At 35.2% G+C, this 16,061-nt stretch overlaps 1 protein-coding gene across 1 annotated transcript in view; it reads right to left on the bottom strand.

Annotated features, from left to right (window-relative positions):
• LOC122147425 (deoxynucleoside triphosphate triphosphohydrolase SAMHD1-like) overlaps window positions 1-15,096 on the bottom strand; it is a 37,881-nt gene extending 22,785 nt beyond the window's left edge. The window contains exons 1-2 of the mRNA XM_042769992.1: window positions 15,046-15,096; window positions 13,875-13,964 (exon numbers count right to left, since the gene is read on the bottom strand). Of these exons, the coding sequence (XP_042625926.1) occupies window positions 13,875-13,964; window positions 15,046-15,096 (141 nt within the window). The remainder of the gene's footprint in view (window positions 1-13,874; window positions 13,965-15,045) is intronic.
• Window positions 15,097-16,061: the final 965 nt, after the last annotated feature.

Genomic DNA, 16,061 nt, shown 5'->3' with positions numbered 1-16,061 from the left:
GCTTTTGTAATATATTTTGCTATTTAAAATTAAAATTTTCTATATTTCTATTAAAATGAAATTTATTCCTGTGATTTCAAAGGTGACTTACTCCAGTCACATGATCCTTCATTCTAATATGCTGATTTGATGCTCAAAAAACATTTTATTATTATTATGTTAATACACTGAAGACTGGAGTAATGATGAAGAAAATTCAGCTTTGATCACAGGAATAAACTGCATTTTTAAAATACATTCAAATAGAAAGCAGTTCTTTTAAATTGTAAAAATATTTCACATTACTGTTTTTTGCTGTGTTTTGGATCAAATAAATCCCGGCTTGGTGAGCAGAAGAGACTTTAAAAAATAATAAAAATCTTACTGTTCAAAAACTGGTGGTGTTTATTATTATTATTATTATTTATTTATTTATTTTTTTGTAAAATTATACATGTAATTATTTTTATAAAATAATAAATATAAAAATACCCAATGAAACAATGGATGCCTTTTTCATTCATCTTTAAGTATGTGGAGGACCTGGACATGTTCATATCAAGTTGGTGATGAACAAGGCCTGAAGGGTCAATGTCATGTTACTTATATAATCTACTCAATGCAATCTTTATTCAGCCTAAGTATGTGTAGCCTACTGCATATGGGGAACTGTTGATTCTATCATTCAAATGTTAAACACTTTATGATAAGTGGAATTAAATCTTTAGAAAATTAAATGACAATTATATAATACCAACTTTTACAATAAATTTGCATACTTTTACAATACTAAAATCTAATTGTCCCCTTTAAATTTGATGCATTTCAATTTTGCCTTGGGTAGGTCAAAATCGTTTTTTCAATAAATGTTGAATTTATCTCATTACATAAATGAACCAAGGTAAGGTTTAAAAGTTTTAATTGACAATAATCCTACTTTAATCAACATAAGCGTTTTAGGAGCGGTTATGATGACAAAATCAGCTCCGTATATTAGACATATTAAATATATATTAGATTTAAGTTGTGCCATTTTAGCCTAGACATCCTTTACACAAAAATAAGAAAAACGTGTATTAGTAAAACGAAGGACAATATTATTTATTTAGATCCCATTAACTTCCATAAATTGTTTCAACATACTTCCAGGTTTTCCAGGTACGGGGATGGGGAAATCACATGAGGAGACGTATTTGATATGGGCGTGGCTTTCGTTTACGTCACACTTGGACGTGGGTGGGGTTGTGTCGGGATGGGCGTGACTTCTGACGTCACACTTGGATGTGGGAGGGCGGGGTTGTGTCGGGGCCATGGGCGTGACTTCTGACGTCACACTTGGATGTGGGCGGGGTTGGATGTCCACCGCAGGCTGCAGCGAGCCCTACTTGAATTCTATTCATCTATAGGCCTTGTTTACGTTAGGATGGGCGTTATAGCGTGCAGTGTCTTTTGCAGTGTCTCCCTGTTACAAACCCGATCATTCCTGTGACGGAACCGGGTTGAGTTTTGCTGCTGGCTCGGTGTAGCTGTACTATCATCACTATTGGTGTGAGGCTCCTTGATGGGTACGTATGTATACTAGTTGGCATTACGTGTATATTTTAATCACAAATTGTTACTGACTTTGGTTTGTTTGTGTACGTCAGGGTTGTAAACCGCTTCGCTTGTGCTGGTATCTGCACCAGCCCCTCCTTTCCCTGTCACGCTGCTGTTTTGTCTCAACTATTGTTTTAACTGTAGATTGTTTAACCAGTTATAGCTACAGGAGCTCACTCTAAGCTCTGAATGCCGCTAAGGGCCTTCCAGCACCAGGATCTGTTGCCCAACTGGGTGTCTGGCAGGGCTGTAATTGAGTGATTGGTGACACAGATCTTTTGGACTGACTGTGCTCCTTAATGTGTGTGGAGATTGGGGTCTATGTTTATGGGTTTTTGTTAAATTTATGATTAAGTGTTTTTTTTGGTTAATTTATATTTCTTTAAGTTTTGATAAAGATTTTCATTTTTGCTGAAACTTTGATTTGTTAAACTTTGGTTCTTTTTGTTAGGCTCTAGACAGCTATTAAGTCCCCTTTGCTGCCTAGAATTGCCTTAGACTGAAGTTGCTTTTTTTCATTTATTTTTGGTTTATTGATTTATTTCACTCCCCAATAATTGACTGTTCTCTCTCCCACAGTGCTGAGTGCCGAAAGTGGTGGTGTCGGTGTCCTTGGTGGTGGTGTCTCTTCTTGTGTGCTGTGTTTTCCCTTGTTTGCTTATTTTGGGGTTTTTTTTTATCACAGTGTGTGTGTGAGTGTTCACGTGTGATTGGGGAATCTTCCTCTGAGATCCCACACCCTTTGACCCTACCTCTCCACTGGTAAGGCCTCAGCACTCATTTCCCCTATTTTAGGGAGTATTGTATCTTATACTTGTATTTTAGTAATTGTATGAATTAAAATTGTCTTTTAAACGGAACTACGTCTCTGGCTTCATGCATAATTCAAACCTGTGTGCTTTTGTATTTTGGTGGTTTAACTATTGAGTTAGTCAAATCCTATTCTCGGGGTGAAATTCCCCGGGTGGCGTTGCCGGTAAAAGAGAAGTCCTACTCGCCACAAAATCAACTGAAGATTCAAACAATCAACAAACAGCTTTACCAGCTTCACGCATTACTAACCAGACTGACTTTATTTCTGTCAGATCAGAGATCAAAAGATCTTATTGAGAGTTACAGAGATTTAGATGATGTTTTACTGTTTTGTTTGACGTTGCCATTGTGGAGATCAGTATTTGCTTTAATTGTGCTCCTGACCCTTGACTTTTGAACTTTAAGTTTTGTTTGATTGCTATAATTGTGTCTTTATGATACATCTGTTATACAGTATTTATGTTTGTGGTCATTTGATTATGGTTGTTTATGACATTGAAGCTCAAAATAATTTAAACCCAAACTGTTCTTATGTTCAGGTTGTCATGTAACTGTTCAATCTTATGGAGTAAATCAAAAGTAAAAAAAAAAAAAAAAAATGTTACACTCATATTACTAAACTACAAATGAATCCAGCAACACTTTAAGTTTTATAGTTCATACGGGACACGTCCCGTCCAGGATTTTAATATTGCCTAAAATATCTTGAGCCTTTTAACAGTTTTGATAAATTTGCTTCAAAGCAAATGCATTACTGTTTTATAGCAAACATTTGTGCAACGCTGAAACAAATCTTGAACTTGCAGATAACTTATGATGACTGTTGGATCTTGATTTCAATTTCTTTATTACTTTTTTTTTAAAAGAGTGGTATTTCATTATACATTGCCACCATAATACTTCAATATTAAAAAAAAATAAATAAACTAGTGTTTAGGATTAGGCATTTAGCCATGAACATTCATATCATATGATCCTCAACAGTGGAGACAAATAATTATTCATACTGCAGTGCATTATAGGAGTTTTTCATGTATTGCAACATGAAGCATTTTGTTGATTGTCACCATTGTATAGATTCATATGCTGGTTCTTGATATCTGTGTGTCTAAAAGCACTGGAGTCCAAATTTCTGTATGTGTTACACAGATTTAAAAAAAATTCTCTATAAATAATAGAGCAGTACTTTTTAAGGGTGTTGTAATTTCACTGGGATGATTGTTCTTAACCTAAACTTATGAAAAAAAAAGTATTATTTTGAATATAATCATACCAGCTCATTGTGACTATGCAGTTATTGTATATCACTGAACTCTCTTCTCTACAACACCACATACAAACCTACAGAGAGAGATCTAGCACAAGTCAAGAGTACAACTAAATCAAACACTGATCTCCATGATGGTGGCATCATTTTAACCAATAAAACATTAACATCTGATCCTCTGTAATTCTCAATAACAGCAGGTGATCATCACTAATGCACAATCATCATTTAATTAGTCACTTAATTATCTCATTAACTTTAACTCTTTGAGGACCTGGGATATGACTTGAAGACTTGCTTTTGACTTGAAAGTCCCACCTCTGGCAGGTAGTTTATGCTTTTGATGACTGTATGACCTTGATTTGAATCTCTTGATTATTTTTTTTTTTTAAAAAGAGAAATCTCATTATGCAAATGCCACCATAATGCTTCAATATTAAGAAAAAAATAAAATAAAATAAAAAATAACACTGTTTAGTATTAGGCATTTAACCATGAACATTTATAATTTTAACTTTTTTTTTTGTTGCTGTACCAATGTGATTCTGAAACTGTTGTTTGTTATGGGAAAAAGAATCAAAGACAATATATATATATATAGCTAAGTATATATATAATATATATATACAAAGGGGTATATATATATATATTGTCTTTGATTCTTTTATATATAACTGGCATTGTTGTTTCATAGACTGGTAAAAGTAATCATTCTCTTGCTTTAGATTCACTGAATTTATCTGGTGTCTCTTATCTTATTGAACATTGATGCTAAAGCAGAAAAACAAGCACCCACCATGCAAACCATTTATGAAAGATTGTAAAAACATATCACTCAATAAAAAAAAAAAAAAACATTGAAAGCTTTGTTTTAATTTAGACAGACACATCAGTAATCAGTGTAGGAATCTCAACAATGGTGACAATCCAAAAAATAAATAAACAGATCAGTTCTAAACATCACAAAAAAAACATGCTACTAAAGAAGCACCCGGGCTGCAGCCTGCAGATCGAGGCGGGGCTGCGCATCTGGAAGCGGGGCCTGCACGTCACCCCACCCCATACCTACTCTGATTGGTTTCGTTTGTCTTTCATAGACATACATGATAGGAAATGTGTTCATAGTCGGTGGAGGACGGTTGTAGTATGTTGTTTTAAAAACGCTAAAAACGCTGTGCAGTTTTACAAAGCCTTCATAATAATGCACAGAAGAAGAAATAAAACATTAGCCTGTAACTCTCCATGTCCCTGAAATTATTGTTGTGTTAAATTAAGCTGAGTCTTTAGGCTAACATATGAACAACCCACTACATATACTAAATGAATTGGGTTTATTATCCAGAGGGAGGATCAGGTCTTCAAATAGAAGAATGAATGAATTTATTTCAACCAGCCAGTGATGATTCTGAAAGGACATACCCAAGTACACCTGGCTGCAGCCTGCAGATCGAGGCGGGGCTGCACCTGGGGTGGGGTTGCACGTGAAGACCGCCCCATACCTACTCTGATTGGTTTGATCGGCTTTCATAAAAATACACGATAAGAAATGTGTGTACACTGTAAAACCTGACAAGTCATAGTAACTCAAACCGTTTGAGTAAACAGATTGTACTTAAACCATGTAAATTTTAAAACTTTGCAATTATGTAATCAAGTGATTAATTAAGTGCTGATTGAGCATTAGTGATGAACAGCTGCCGTTAACAAACAGAATCACCAGCTCCACTTATTAGTAACCAGACTGACTTTATTTCTGTCAGACGTCTACAGAAGATCTTATTGAGAATTAACTAAGGTTTAGATGTTGATTTATTGTTTCATTTGAAGTAACCATGTTAGAGATCAGTGTTTGCAGTGTAGTTTTTCTGGTTGTTGTAGCCATGTGTTTTTGAAACATGTTTGTTTTAACTCAAAAACCCATGGAAAATATTATCAGGTATTGGTTGTTGTACAGCATACTGGTGATGTCAATCATGAAGCTGTTCAGAGTCTAAAAACTGACTAAATATGTGTTTTATAAATAGTTCAGTTGATTACAATAAAAGCAATTCAAAAAGCCAGTGGTTTTTATAATCAGTTAATATAAAAGTTTTTCCAAACAGTTTAGTCTTCTATGGCAGCAACTAGTCACACACAGACATCAATAATTAGAATATGAACCTCAACAATGGTGACGAAAAAAAAAACATGCTGCAATGCATGTTGGGGTACATTGTAGTACAAAACTCATCTATGGCTCCCAGCATGCTCTGCTGTGTGTTTTTTTTTTTTTTTTTTAAATGGTCACCATTGTTGAGGTTTATATGCTGATTATTGATGTCTGTGTGTGACTGAGGGACACCACAGAAAATCAAGCTGTTTTGGAAAGTTCTTTATATTAAACTGATTATCACAGAACCACTGGCTTTTATTGCCTGGAATCGCTTTTACTGGTAATCAATCCAACTAATTACACCAACACACTATTTCATCAGAGATTAGACTCCAAACAGTTCAATAATCAATGATCGTCATCACCAATATATAGTATAACAACCAACATCTAGGTACAGGTTAGATAAAGAAAAACGCTAACCTTAATGCACTGTAAGATGCTTTGGATAAAAACAGCTTTTAAGAGTGTGAGTGTGTGTATAACACCTGATGATATTTTCTCTGGGCTTTTGAGTTACAACAAATGGTTACAACAAATGGTTACAACAGCCAAAGAAAAAACTAAGACAGAAATCAAGGGTCAAGAGCCCAACTAAAGCAAACACTGATCTCTAACATGGTTACTTCAAATGAAAACATAAATCAACATCTAAACCTTAGTTAATTCCTCAATAAGATCTTCTGTAGACGTCTGACAGAAATAAAGTCAGTCTGGTTATTAATAAGTGAGAGCTGGTGATGCTGGTTTGTGGGGTTTTTTTAATCAGATCTTGAGAGATTTAATGTTTTTTATTTCAGTTTATTTTATCTAAGGCTGTGTCTGAAGTCAGTTGTAGTTCTTGTGTTTCTCTTTTCTTCAGTAAATTCGTTTTTGTTAACAGCAGCTGTTCATCACTAATTCACAATTTACCACTCAATTAATCACTTAATTATTTAATTGCAATGTAATAATCTTCTTTCAGTGAACCTCAACTGAATTAAGGTCAGAGTACTCACAACTATTAGTTTTAAAACTTAAATTGGTTTAAAGGCAATCGGTTTCCTTTTCAAAACGGTTTGAGTAAACCTAACTTGTCAGGTTTTTCAGGATATCTGTTTACTCAAACGGTTTGAGTTAAGTTACTTGTCGGGTTTTACAGTGTAACTTGTCAGGTTTTTAAGGATATCTGTTTACTCAAACGGTTTGAGTTAAGTTACTTGTCGGGTTTTACAGTGTAACTTGTCAGGTTTTTAAGGATAATCTGTTTACTCAAACGGTTTGAGTTAAGTTACTTGTCGGGTTTTACAAGTGCAGTGTAACTTGTCAGGTTTTTAAAGGATATCTGTTTACTCTCAAACGTTTGAGTTACTGTGACTTGTCAGGTTTTACAGTGTTATGAAAGCAGCGATAGAAACCCATCAATAGGTATGGGGTGGGGCGACACATGCAGCCGGCCCGCCCCATATGATGCAGTTATTCATGCTGCAATCAGCCGGGTGTACTTGGTACTAAAGCTCAACATAAAATAAAAACATAGTAAGAATGCAGAGAAACAAGTGGACAACTGAGTAGTATAATTTATTCATGCTGCAATTGCTGCAATGCATGCTGGGAGTGATGGGTGGTACCCAGTATGCATTGCATCATGAAGCTCTTGATTGTCACCATTGTTGAGTTTCATAAGCTGATTCTTGATGTTTCTCTTTGACCATTAACCAAAAAAATTCAAAAACATAAATAACCTAAAATCTCTTACTAAGTGGTTGTTATATGGCACTTAAAAACACTAACAAATTTAAAAACAAACAAAAAAAAAACAAAATTAAACATATGAAATGCTCGCATAATTAGACTCAGTATGAACCAAACAAAACTTTAAGCACAAATAATAGAATACAGCTATCAGAAACAGCCAACATTGCTTGACCAACCACAAACATTCTGTTGGAACAACTGTGCTGCCAATACACAGTTATAACAATCAAACAAAATTTAATGCCCAAAAGTCACAACTAAAACTAACACTGATCTCCAACATCAAATGAAACAATAAAACAACATCATTTAAACTGTTGTTTATTCTCAATAAGATCTTCTGTAGACACCTAACAGAAATAAATTCAGTCTGGTTAGTAATGTGTGAAGGTGGTAAAGCTGTTTGTTGATTGCTTATATCTTCAGTTGATTTAATCTAAGGCTGTGGTCAGTTGTATTTCTTGTGTTTGTCTTGTTTCTCTTTTCTTCAGTTATTCTGCTCGTTAACAGCAGGTGTTCATCACCGTTTGAATTCACTCATTAGATTTCATTCTCTCTGTCAGGTGGATTATATTAGTAAACTCGTGTAGGGAATAGTGAATGAGGGTGTAGGGTGTGATTTGAAACAGTCTCTGAGTGTCGACTTTAAACTCTGTTAATTCACGATATATAGCAGCAGACTACTTTCTCGAAAATGTCAAATATTACCCAAAAGCACTGCTTTAATGGAAAACAGCATGTTACTGTCAAAATTCGTCCTTTTTTACAGCAATTTTTAACAGTGAACAAAATCTAAATCTCTCTTAATTCTCAATTCATCATCAGTAATGTGAAGATGCTGCTGCTGTTTGTGGAGTTGTTTAATCAGATATTGAGAGATTTAATGTATTCTTTTATTTCAGTTGATTTCATCTAATGCTGTGTCTGAACTTAGTGGAGATCAGTGTTTAGCTTAGTTGGGCTCTTGAACTGACTTTTCAACACTAAGGATTTTTTTGTTGTTGTTGTTTTGTCTGCTGTAACAATGAGTATTTATGTGTGCAAGTTATGAAAGACTGTTAAGACAATACCATAACAAAAAAAAAAAAAAAAAAGTGGTGAAATTTAGACAGACACATCAAGATTCAGCATATGAATCTCAACAATGGTGACAATCAAAAGCTTCATTATGCAATGCATGCTGGGTACCACCCATTACTCCCAGCATGCATTGCAGCGTGAATAAGTTATACTGCTCAATTGTCCACTTGTTTTCTTGGATTCTTACTACATTGTTATTTGTTTTATTTGCTTTAGTAGCATGTTTTGTGATGTTAAGAACTGATCTATTTATTTTTAGAGTGTCACCATTGCTGAGATTCATAAGCTGATTACTTATGTGTCTGTCTAAATTACAATGACACATTATTAATAGTTTGTTTGTTTTATTAGTATTTTTTAAAACACAGTTTTAATACGTTAAATTACATGCATTTATGCTAGTTAATTTATGTCCCAATGATTTGTTTGTGAATTTAACTGGTCCGGCAGAATAAATTTACAGCAGTTAACATCACATTGTTCAATAAAACAGACATAGTGAGTCAAGTTAATAATAAGAGACTGTGCTTTATAATGAAGGCTTTGTAAAACTGCATAGCGTTTTTAGCTTTTTAAACAATATACTCTGTCCTACACCAACTACGCACATATTGCCTATCATGTATGTCTATGAAAGACTGTTGAACCAATCAGAGTAGGTATGGGGCGGGCCGACTTGGGCAGTCTGCACCTGGGGCGGGGCTGCACGTGTCACCCCACCCCATACCTACTCTGATTGGTTCGATCATCTTTCATAGACATACATGATAGGCAATGTGTGTGTAGTTGGTGTAGAATAGTATTTTGTTTAAAAAGCTAAAAACGCTGTGCAGTTTTACAAACAAATCATTAAAAATAACACACAAAAAAAAAAAAAAAACAAAAAAGCAACAACCCACCACCCCCAAAAAATGATTGTTTTGCTAAATTAAGCTGATCTTTAGGCTAACAGACGAACAACCCACTACATTTTATAAATGAATTGGGTTTATTATCCACAGTGGAAGGATCAGGTCTTCAGATAGAAGAATGAATTATGGATTAAATAATTTCTGTAAATTTGATTTTCATATCATCAGAGTATGAGAAAATATTGTTTTAATTTATATAGCATGACAAGCATGATTTTTTTTTCTTTTTTAAGACCAAAGCCAGTAAACACATTATTAATACAGCATTCTATTCACAGACAAGCAGATGAGTTCAGAATAAGAAAGCAATGCGTTTAATTACGTGTTAAGTGTTTTCCCCCGCTCCCATAAGAAACCATTAGCCTAAAAGGAAAACGCTAACCGTGGCACAATTCATTAAACGGTTTTAAAAAAGAACAAACTCAGTAAACATTTTAATAAAGCATTCTATTTAAAGATAAGCAGTTATGGGATGAAAACGCTTAACGTGTAATTAAAACGCATTGCGTTCTTATTCTGGACTCATATCTGCTTTGCCTGTGAATAGAATGCTTTATTATAATTTGTTTACTGAGTTTGATCTTTTTAAAACACCGTTTTAATGCATAAAGCCATGTACTTTCACATTAAGCATTTTAGAATGTCCCAATGATTCATTCATGAATTCGACTGGTCCAGAAGATTAAACTTGCAGCAGCTAACATCTTGTGATTCAATAAATCAGATATAGTGAGTCAAGTTAACAATAAACAGCTACATTATAATGAAGACTTTGTAAAACTGTACAGCATTTTTAGCTTTTTAAACAACATACTCCGTCCTACACCAACAACACACACATTTCCTATCATGTATGTCTATGAAAGATGATCGAACCAATCAGAGTAGGTATGGGGTGGGGTGACACGTGCAGACCTGCCCCAGGTGCAGCCCCACCTCGATCTGCAGGCTGCAGCCGGGTGCTTCTCGGTGTACTTGCCATTGTTTGCCAATTGTTGATGAATGTTGCTATGGACCATTGTTTTTGTTCTTTTGATTAATGTCTTCTGATTACTGTTTTGGATCTGTCCTGTCAATAGGCTGTTTTTCCTGTTTTTAATAATTCAAAGCCTGTGTCTTTGGAAGATGTAATACATATTCACTATTAACTAAGACTTTCCCTGAACAAAAAACTCCTAATTTGCTGCTTTATGAATAGTTAGTAAGGTAGTTGTTAAATTTAGGTATTGGGTAGGATTAGGGATGTAGAAATATGGTCTGCAGAATGTGTGGCTTTATACTAAACTACACTAAAAAACAGCCAGTATGTCAGAGGTGGGACTTGTTCAAGTCAAAAGCAAGTCTTCAAGTCATAATATCCAGGTCCTCAAAGAGTTAAAGTTAATGAGATAATTAAGTGACGTAATTAAAGATGATGATTGTGCATTAAGTGATGATCACCTGCTGTTTATTGAAGAATTACAGAGGATCAGATGTTAATGTGTTTTATTGGTTAAAAATGATGCCACATCATGGAGATCAGTGTTTGATTTAGTTGTGCTCTTGACTCTTGACTTGTGCTAGATCTCTCTCTGTAGCTCTGTATGTGGTGTTGTAGAGAAGAGAGTTCAGTGATATACAATAAATGTATAAGTCACAATGAGCTGGTGTGACAGTAGTATTCAATATAAAGTTTTTTTTTTTTTTTTTTTTCCCCTTAGTTTAGGTTAAGGACACCACCATCCCATGGAACTACAACCTACTTAAACAAAAAGCTGCTCTAATATGTACAGAAACACGAATTTTAAATCTGTGCAAACACATACAGAAATTTGAACCTCCAGGTGCTTTTAGACCACACAGATATCAAGAACCAGCTTATGAATCTCTAACCAATGGTGTACCAATCCAACAAAACGCTTCATGTTGCAATACATGAAAAACTCCCATAATGCCCTGCAGTATGAATAATTATTTGTCACCACTGTTGAGGAACCCATAATTATAATGATCACGACTAAAACGCCTAATTCTAAACACTGCTTTTTTTTCTTATTTATCTTTTTTTTGTTTTGAGAATAAACAAGAAATCAAGCTCATGCAGTCATCACAAATATAAGACACCTGCTAGTTCAAGATCTGTTTCGGCATTGCACAAATGCTTGCTATGAAACTGTAATACATTTGCTTACAAGCAAATTTATCAAAGCTGTTAAAAGGCTCAAGTGCTCAACTGAAGCAAAACTGACCACAATTATGTTGGCAAAGTTTTTTTTTTTTCTTCCCAATTGGATTTCATTCAAGGCTGTGCTTAAAGTCAGTTGTAGTTCTTGTGTTTCTCTTTCTCTTCAGTGATGTTGATTGTTAAACTAGTAGGGTGTCATCACTAATGCAGCACAATCAGTCAATCACTTTGAGGACTTGAGATAATGACTTAAGATTGAAAGACTTGCTTGTGACTTGAAAGTCCCACACCTCTGCAGTATGGTTAATGTGGCAATGATTTCCAGAGTTCAAGTGGTTGGGCTGGGCATTTTTAATGTCATCAATTGTGCGGGCTATAAAAGCCATTGCCGAATGCACCTAGGCAGAGCTTCTTAATCATTTCCCGGATGTGGTGTGGTTTCGGTGCTGTTGCCGATCGAACGGGACTCGGTTTGGTTCGGTAAAGGAGAGCGGCTGCATCTAGGTTCATCTTCCTCGCGTTTGCCGTTTGGGTCACAGCTTGCTACTAATCGGGGACTGATGGGGGGGGGGGGGGGGGGGGGGTAGTCTGGATGGCCATGTTGTATCGTTCCTCCTCCAGGTATGCATTAACTTATTATATCCGCTGATCCACCATGGAGTGTGTTGCGAGTCGCAATTTGTGTTTTATTTCAGTTGATGTGTTGTGTACGGGTGACGGCTGTTGCAAATAGGCTGAGTAATTACACCTACATTCCGGTTCCCGCAGCTGTCATTTGGTAAGTTTATAGTTTTTCTGGTTTTCTTTATAGATTATAGGATGTTCATTGTATGCTTCTTGTTCCCATTGCAGGGTGAATAACATCTTTACAGTGACAGCACCGCTGTCTTTAGTCTTATGTTTTGATTCGCATTGAGTCCTTGTTTTTGGGGCTGGGGTAGTGTTTTGACCTGTGCCAACGGAACTGTGGTCTTTGTGATGTTTTTGTTTCAAAACAAAAGCCCTTGAGTGTTTTATATTTGGTGTGACGCTTAAGTTGTGTTAAATTTGTTGGATTACTTGCTATTTAATTCAAAGCGGTATTTTCTGTATCCTCCTTATGGTGTGTTTGTTTTTTTTTTTTTTTTTTGTTATCATTTTTTGTTTGTCGCGGTTTTTTGTGAAAAATCTTTTGTATTGAGTTCTTGTGTATTGCAATTTCGTTTTCATATTAATGTGAAATTTGCAGTTTTTGTTAATTGATTTATTTTGGTTGATAGTATTGTGAAACATTTGTTTGTACATTTGTTGTAGTTCATTTTGAGTTAAAGTATTGTTTAAGGCCTTTTATTTTACAGTTGTGTAATTGGGGACTCTGTGTGTGTGTGTGTGTGTGCGTGCGTGTGCTGTGCGTGTGTGTGGTGAGCGCGCACGTGTTTTATTGAGTTCTTTTTGTCTAGGAGCTGCAGGCTTCTTGACCAGGGCACCATTGCTCTCTGTAGATGGTGGTGGTGCTTCTTCATTGTGTGCTGTGGTCTGTGGGCGTGCACTGGGGTTGCTTAATTGGTGATGTGAGTGTGCTGTGCAGATTTGTGAGATCCCTTTATTATTGGAGTATCTTCCACTGTAGTTTGGCCACAGCTCCATGACAGTTTGAAGTGACTGATGTAAATTCGTGTTAAAGTTGATGTGAGGGTTGTCGAACTAATTAATAATGCTTTTGTCTTTAAATAAAACTTTTGTATTTGACTGATACTTGTGTCTCCAGACGTTTTGCTTCTCTCTTGGTAGAGAACCTGTGTAAACCCTTTTAGTTTGGATTCTTTTGGTGTGTGGAAATTCCCAAGGTGGAGTAGTCAGGCATTATTCCTTAATTTGATCATCTCAAATCTATCTTCTAAATTTACTCTGGTCCACACTGGGCCTCGTAAACATTAACAATAGGCATGCTAATAAGCAACTAGTTAATCTCAGCCATAATGGGTCCCTAATAAAGTGGTGTTACCCTTTAGTTGAATTGTGCATGTTATCTGGGTAAAACTTGCATTGAGGAACGAATTTATCCATAAAATATGTACTGTGACATGGAAAAAAAACAAGTGAATATATGAGAATCTTATGGATTTCTTTATAATTTAAAAGGATGACTCAACCTATTTTGCACTTGTCGATTTCTTGTTTTTATATTGATCTTACCTTCACTTCAGCTGAACGCTCAGATGAGTATTCTCCTTCAATGATTAGCAACTCCCCAATGATCTTCCGTTTTTTTCTCTGTGGTATGGTCTGTGGTATTAAAATAACATTTTAGATATTCAATCAAATATTTTATTTCACCTTAACAAGAAAACTACAAAGTAACAACAAGGAAAATACTCTAACTCATGCACATAACCCGTAAAGTAGCAAACACAAGTAACAACAAACAGCAACAAAGAACTCCAAAGCACAGCTGGATTAAGTGATTGATATTTTCAGCTTTCAAACCGCACATTGGACCACTGAATATGGCAAGCATTAAGGATTACAGTATGTATTATGTATTGAAGCTACTACATCATTTGTGAATGTTAATTTTAGCATAACAATTCAAGCTTCATAAAGCATGTGATATTTTTGTCATTGCAAGTTGTTTGACAATTGTGCAGTCTGCACCTGGGGCGGGGCTGCACTGTGTCCCACCCCACCCCATATGCTACTGATTGGTTCAATTCGTCTTTCATAGGACACGTACATGATAGGCAATGTGTCCGTAGTTGGTGTAGAATGTTAGTATTTTGTTTAAAAAAGCTAAAGAAAAACGCTGTGCAAGTGTTACAAAACGCCTTCATTATAAATGCACAGCAAGAAAAAATAAACCATTAAACTGTTAACTCGCCATGTCTCTGAAATGATTGTTTGTTGGGCTAAATTAAGCACGATCTTTAGTTCTAACAGACGAAAACAACCAACTACATTTAATAAATGAATTGGGTTATTATCCACAGTGGTGAGGATCAGGTCTTCAGCTAGAAGAATGGAGTTATGAAATGAAATAATTAATTGTTAAATTTGATTATTTCATAGTCATCAGTGTATGAGAAAGGAAATGAAAAGGATGTAGTCATTAATTGTTGTAAAATTTATATAGCATGACCCAAGTACAATTGTTAGTTACGTATATTATCTGCAACAGGCTAATGTGACTGTGGTGTTCCATTTCAATTTTAATGAAACTTTAATTTTCTTTATACTACATTGCAAAGCATAGGACTTTTCCTTCCCCTTACTTCTGAGGAAAATATCACTGCTCCTCCATGTATTTTATTAAAGTGATAAATCGAAAAAAATCGAAAAAACTCTATTTCTCAATTGTCTAACCGCCTACCCGTCCTTGGATGATTCTGAAAGGAGGTGGATACCTGTAATCCTGTTGCATAGTATACAAACGCAATTTATTGCGCCATAAGTTGCTCAATTTTAGTTGCATTTTGCTCATCACAGCCACTGAGCGGTCAAATATTGAATAAACTTTAATAAGGTTATCATCTCTTTATATTAATTGAATATATTAAATTGGGTATATTCTCCGATACCCATTGTTGTGACCATGATGATGGTCGATCTTTTGAATCAGCTGGAATGATTCTGAACATTTCTAACCGCTTTACCATGGCTTAATGCATTAAAAGGTTTTTTTTTTTTTTTTTTTTTTTTTTTTTTTTAAGACCAAAGCCCCAAAGACAGTCACACAGGTTGATGGTGAATTAAAGCATCTATCTCACAGACAAGCAAAAGAGTCTAGAATAAGAATGCAATGCGTTTAATTACATGTTAAGCGTTTTCCTCCCATAAAACCATTAGCCTAAAAGGAAAACTCTTAACGTGGCACAATTCATTAAACGTGTTTTAAAAAGAACAAACTCAGTAAACATTTTTAATAAAGCATTCTATTTAAAGATAAGCAGGTTATGGGATGAAAACGCTTAACGTGTAATTAAAACGCAGTTGCGTTCTTATTCTGGACTCATATCTGCTTGCCTGTGAATAGAATGCTTTATTAATAATTTGTTTACTGAGTTCTTTTTAAAACACCGACGTTTTAATAATGCATAAAGCCATGCACTTTCACGTTAAGTGTTTTAGAATGTCCCAATGATTCATTCATGAATTCGACTTGTCCAGAAGATTAAACTTGCAGCAGCTAACATCTCGTGATTCAATAAATCAGACATAGGTTGAGTCAAGTTAACAATAAAACAGCTACATTATAATGAGGGCTTTGTAAAAACTGTACAGCATTTTTAGCTTTTTTAAACAACATACTCCGTCCTACACCAACAACACACCACATTTCCTATCATGTATGTCTATGAAAGATGATCGAACAATCAGAGTAGGTAT

Source organism: Cyprinus carpio, chromosome A1 (genome assembly GCF_018340385.1).
Source record: "Cyprinus carpio isolate SPL01 chromosome A1, ASM1834038v1, whole genome shotgun sequence".
NCBI classification, from domain to species: domain Eukaryota; kingdom Metazoa; phylum Chordata; class Actinopteri; order Cypriniformes; family Cyprinidae; genus Cyprinus; species Cyprinus carpio.
Note: the sequence above shows the minus strand (reverse complement) of the source record. Positions and strands in the feature narration are given on the sequence as shown.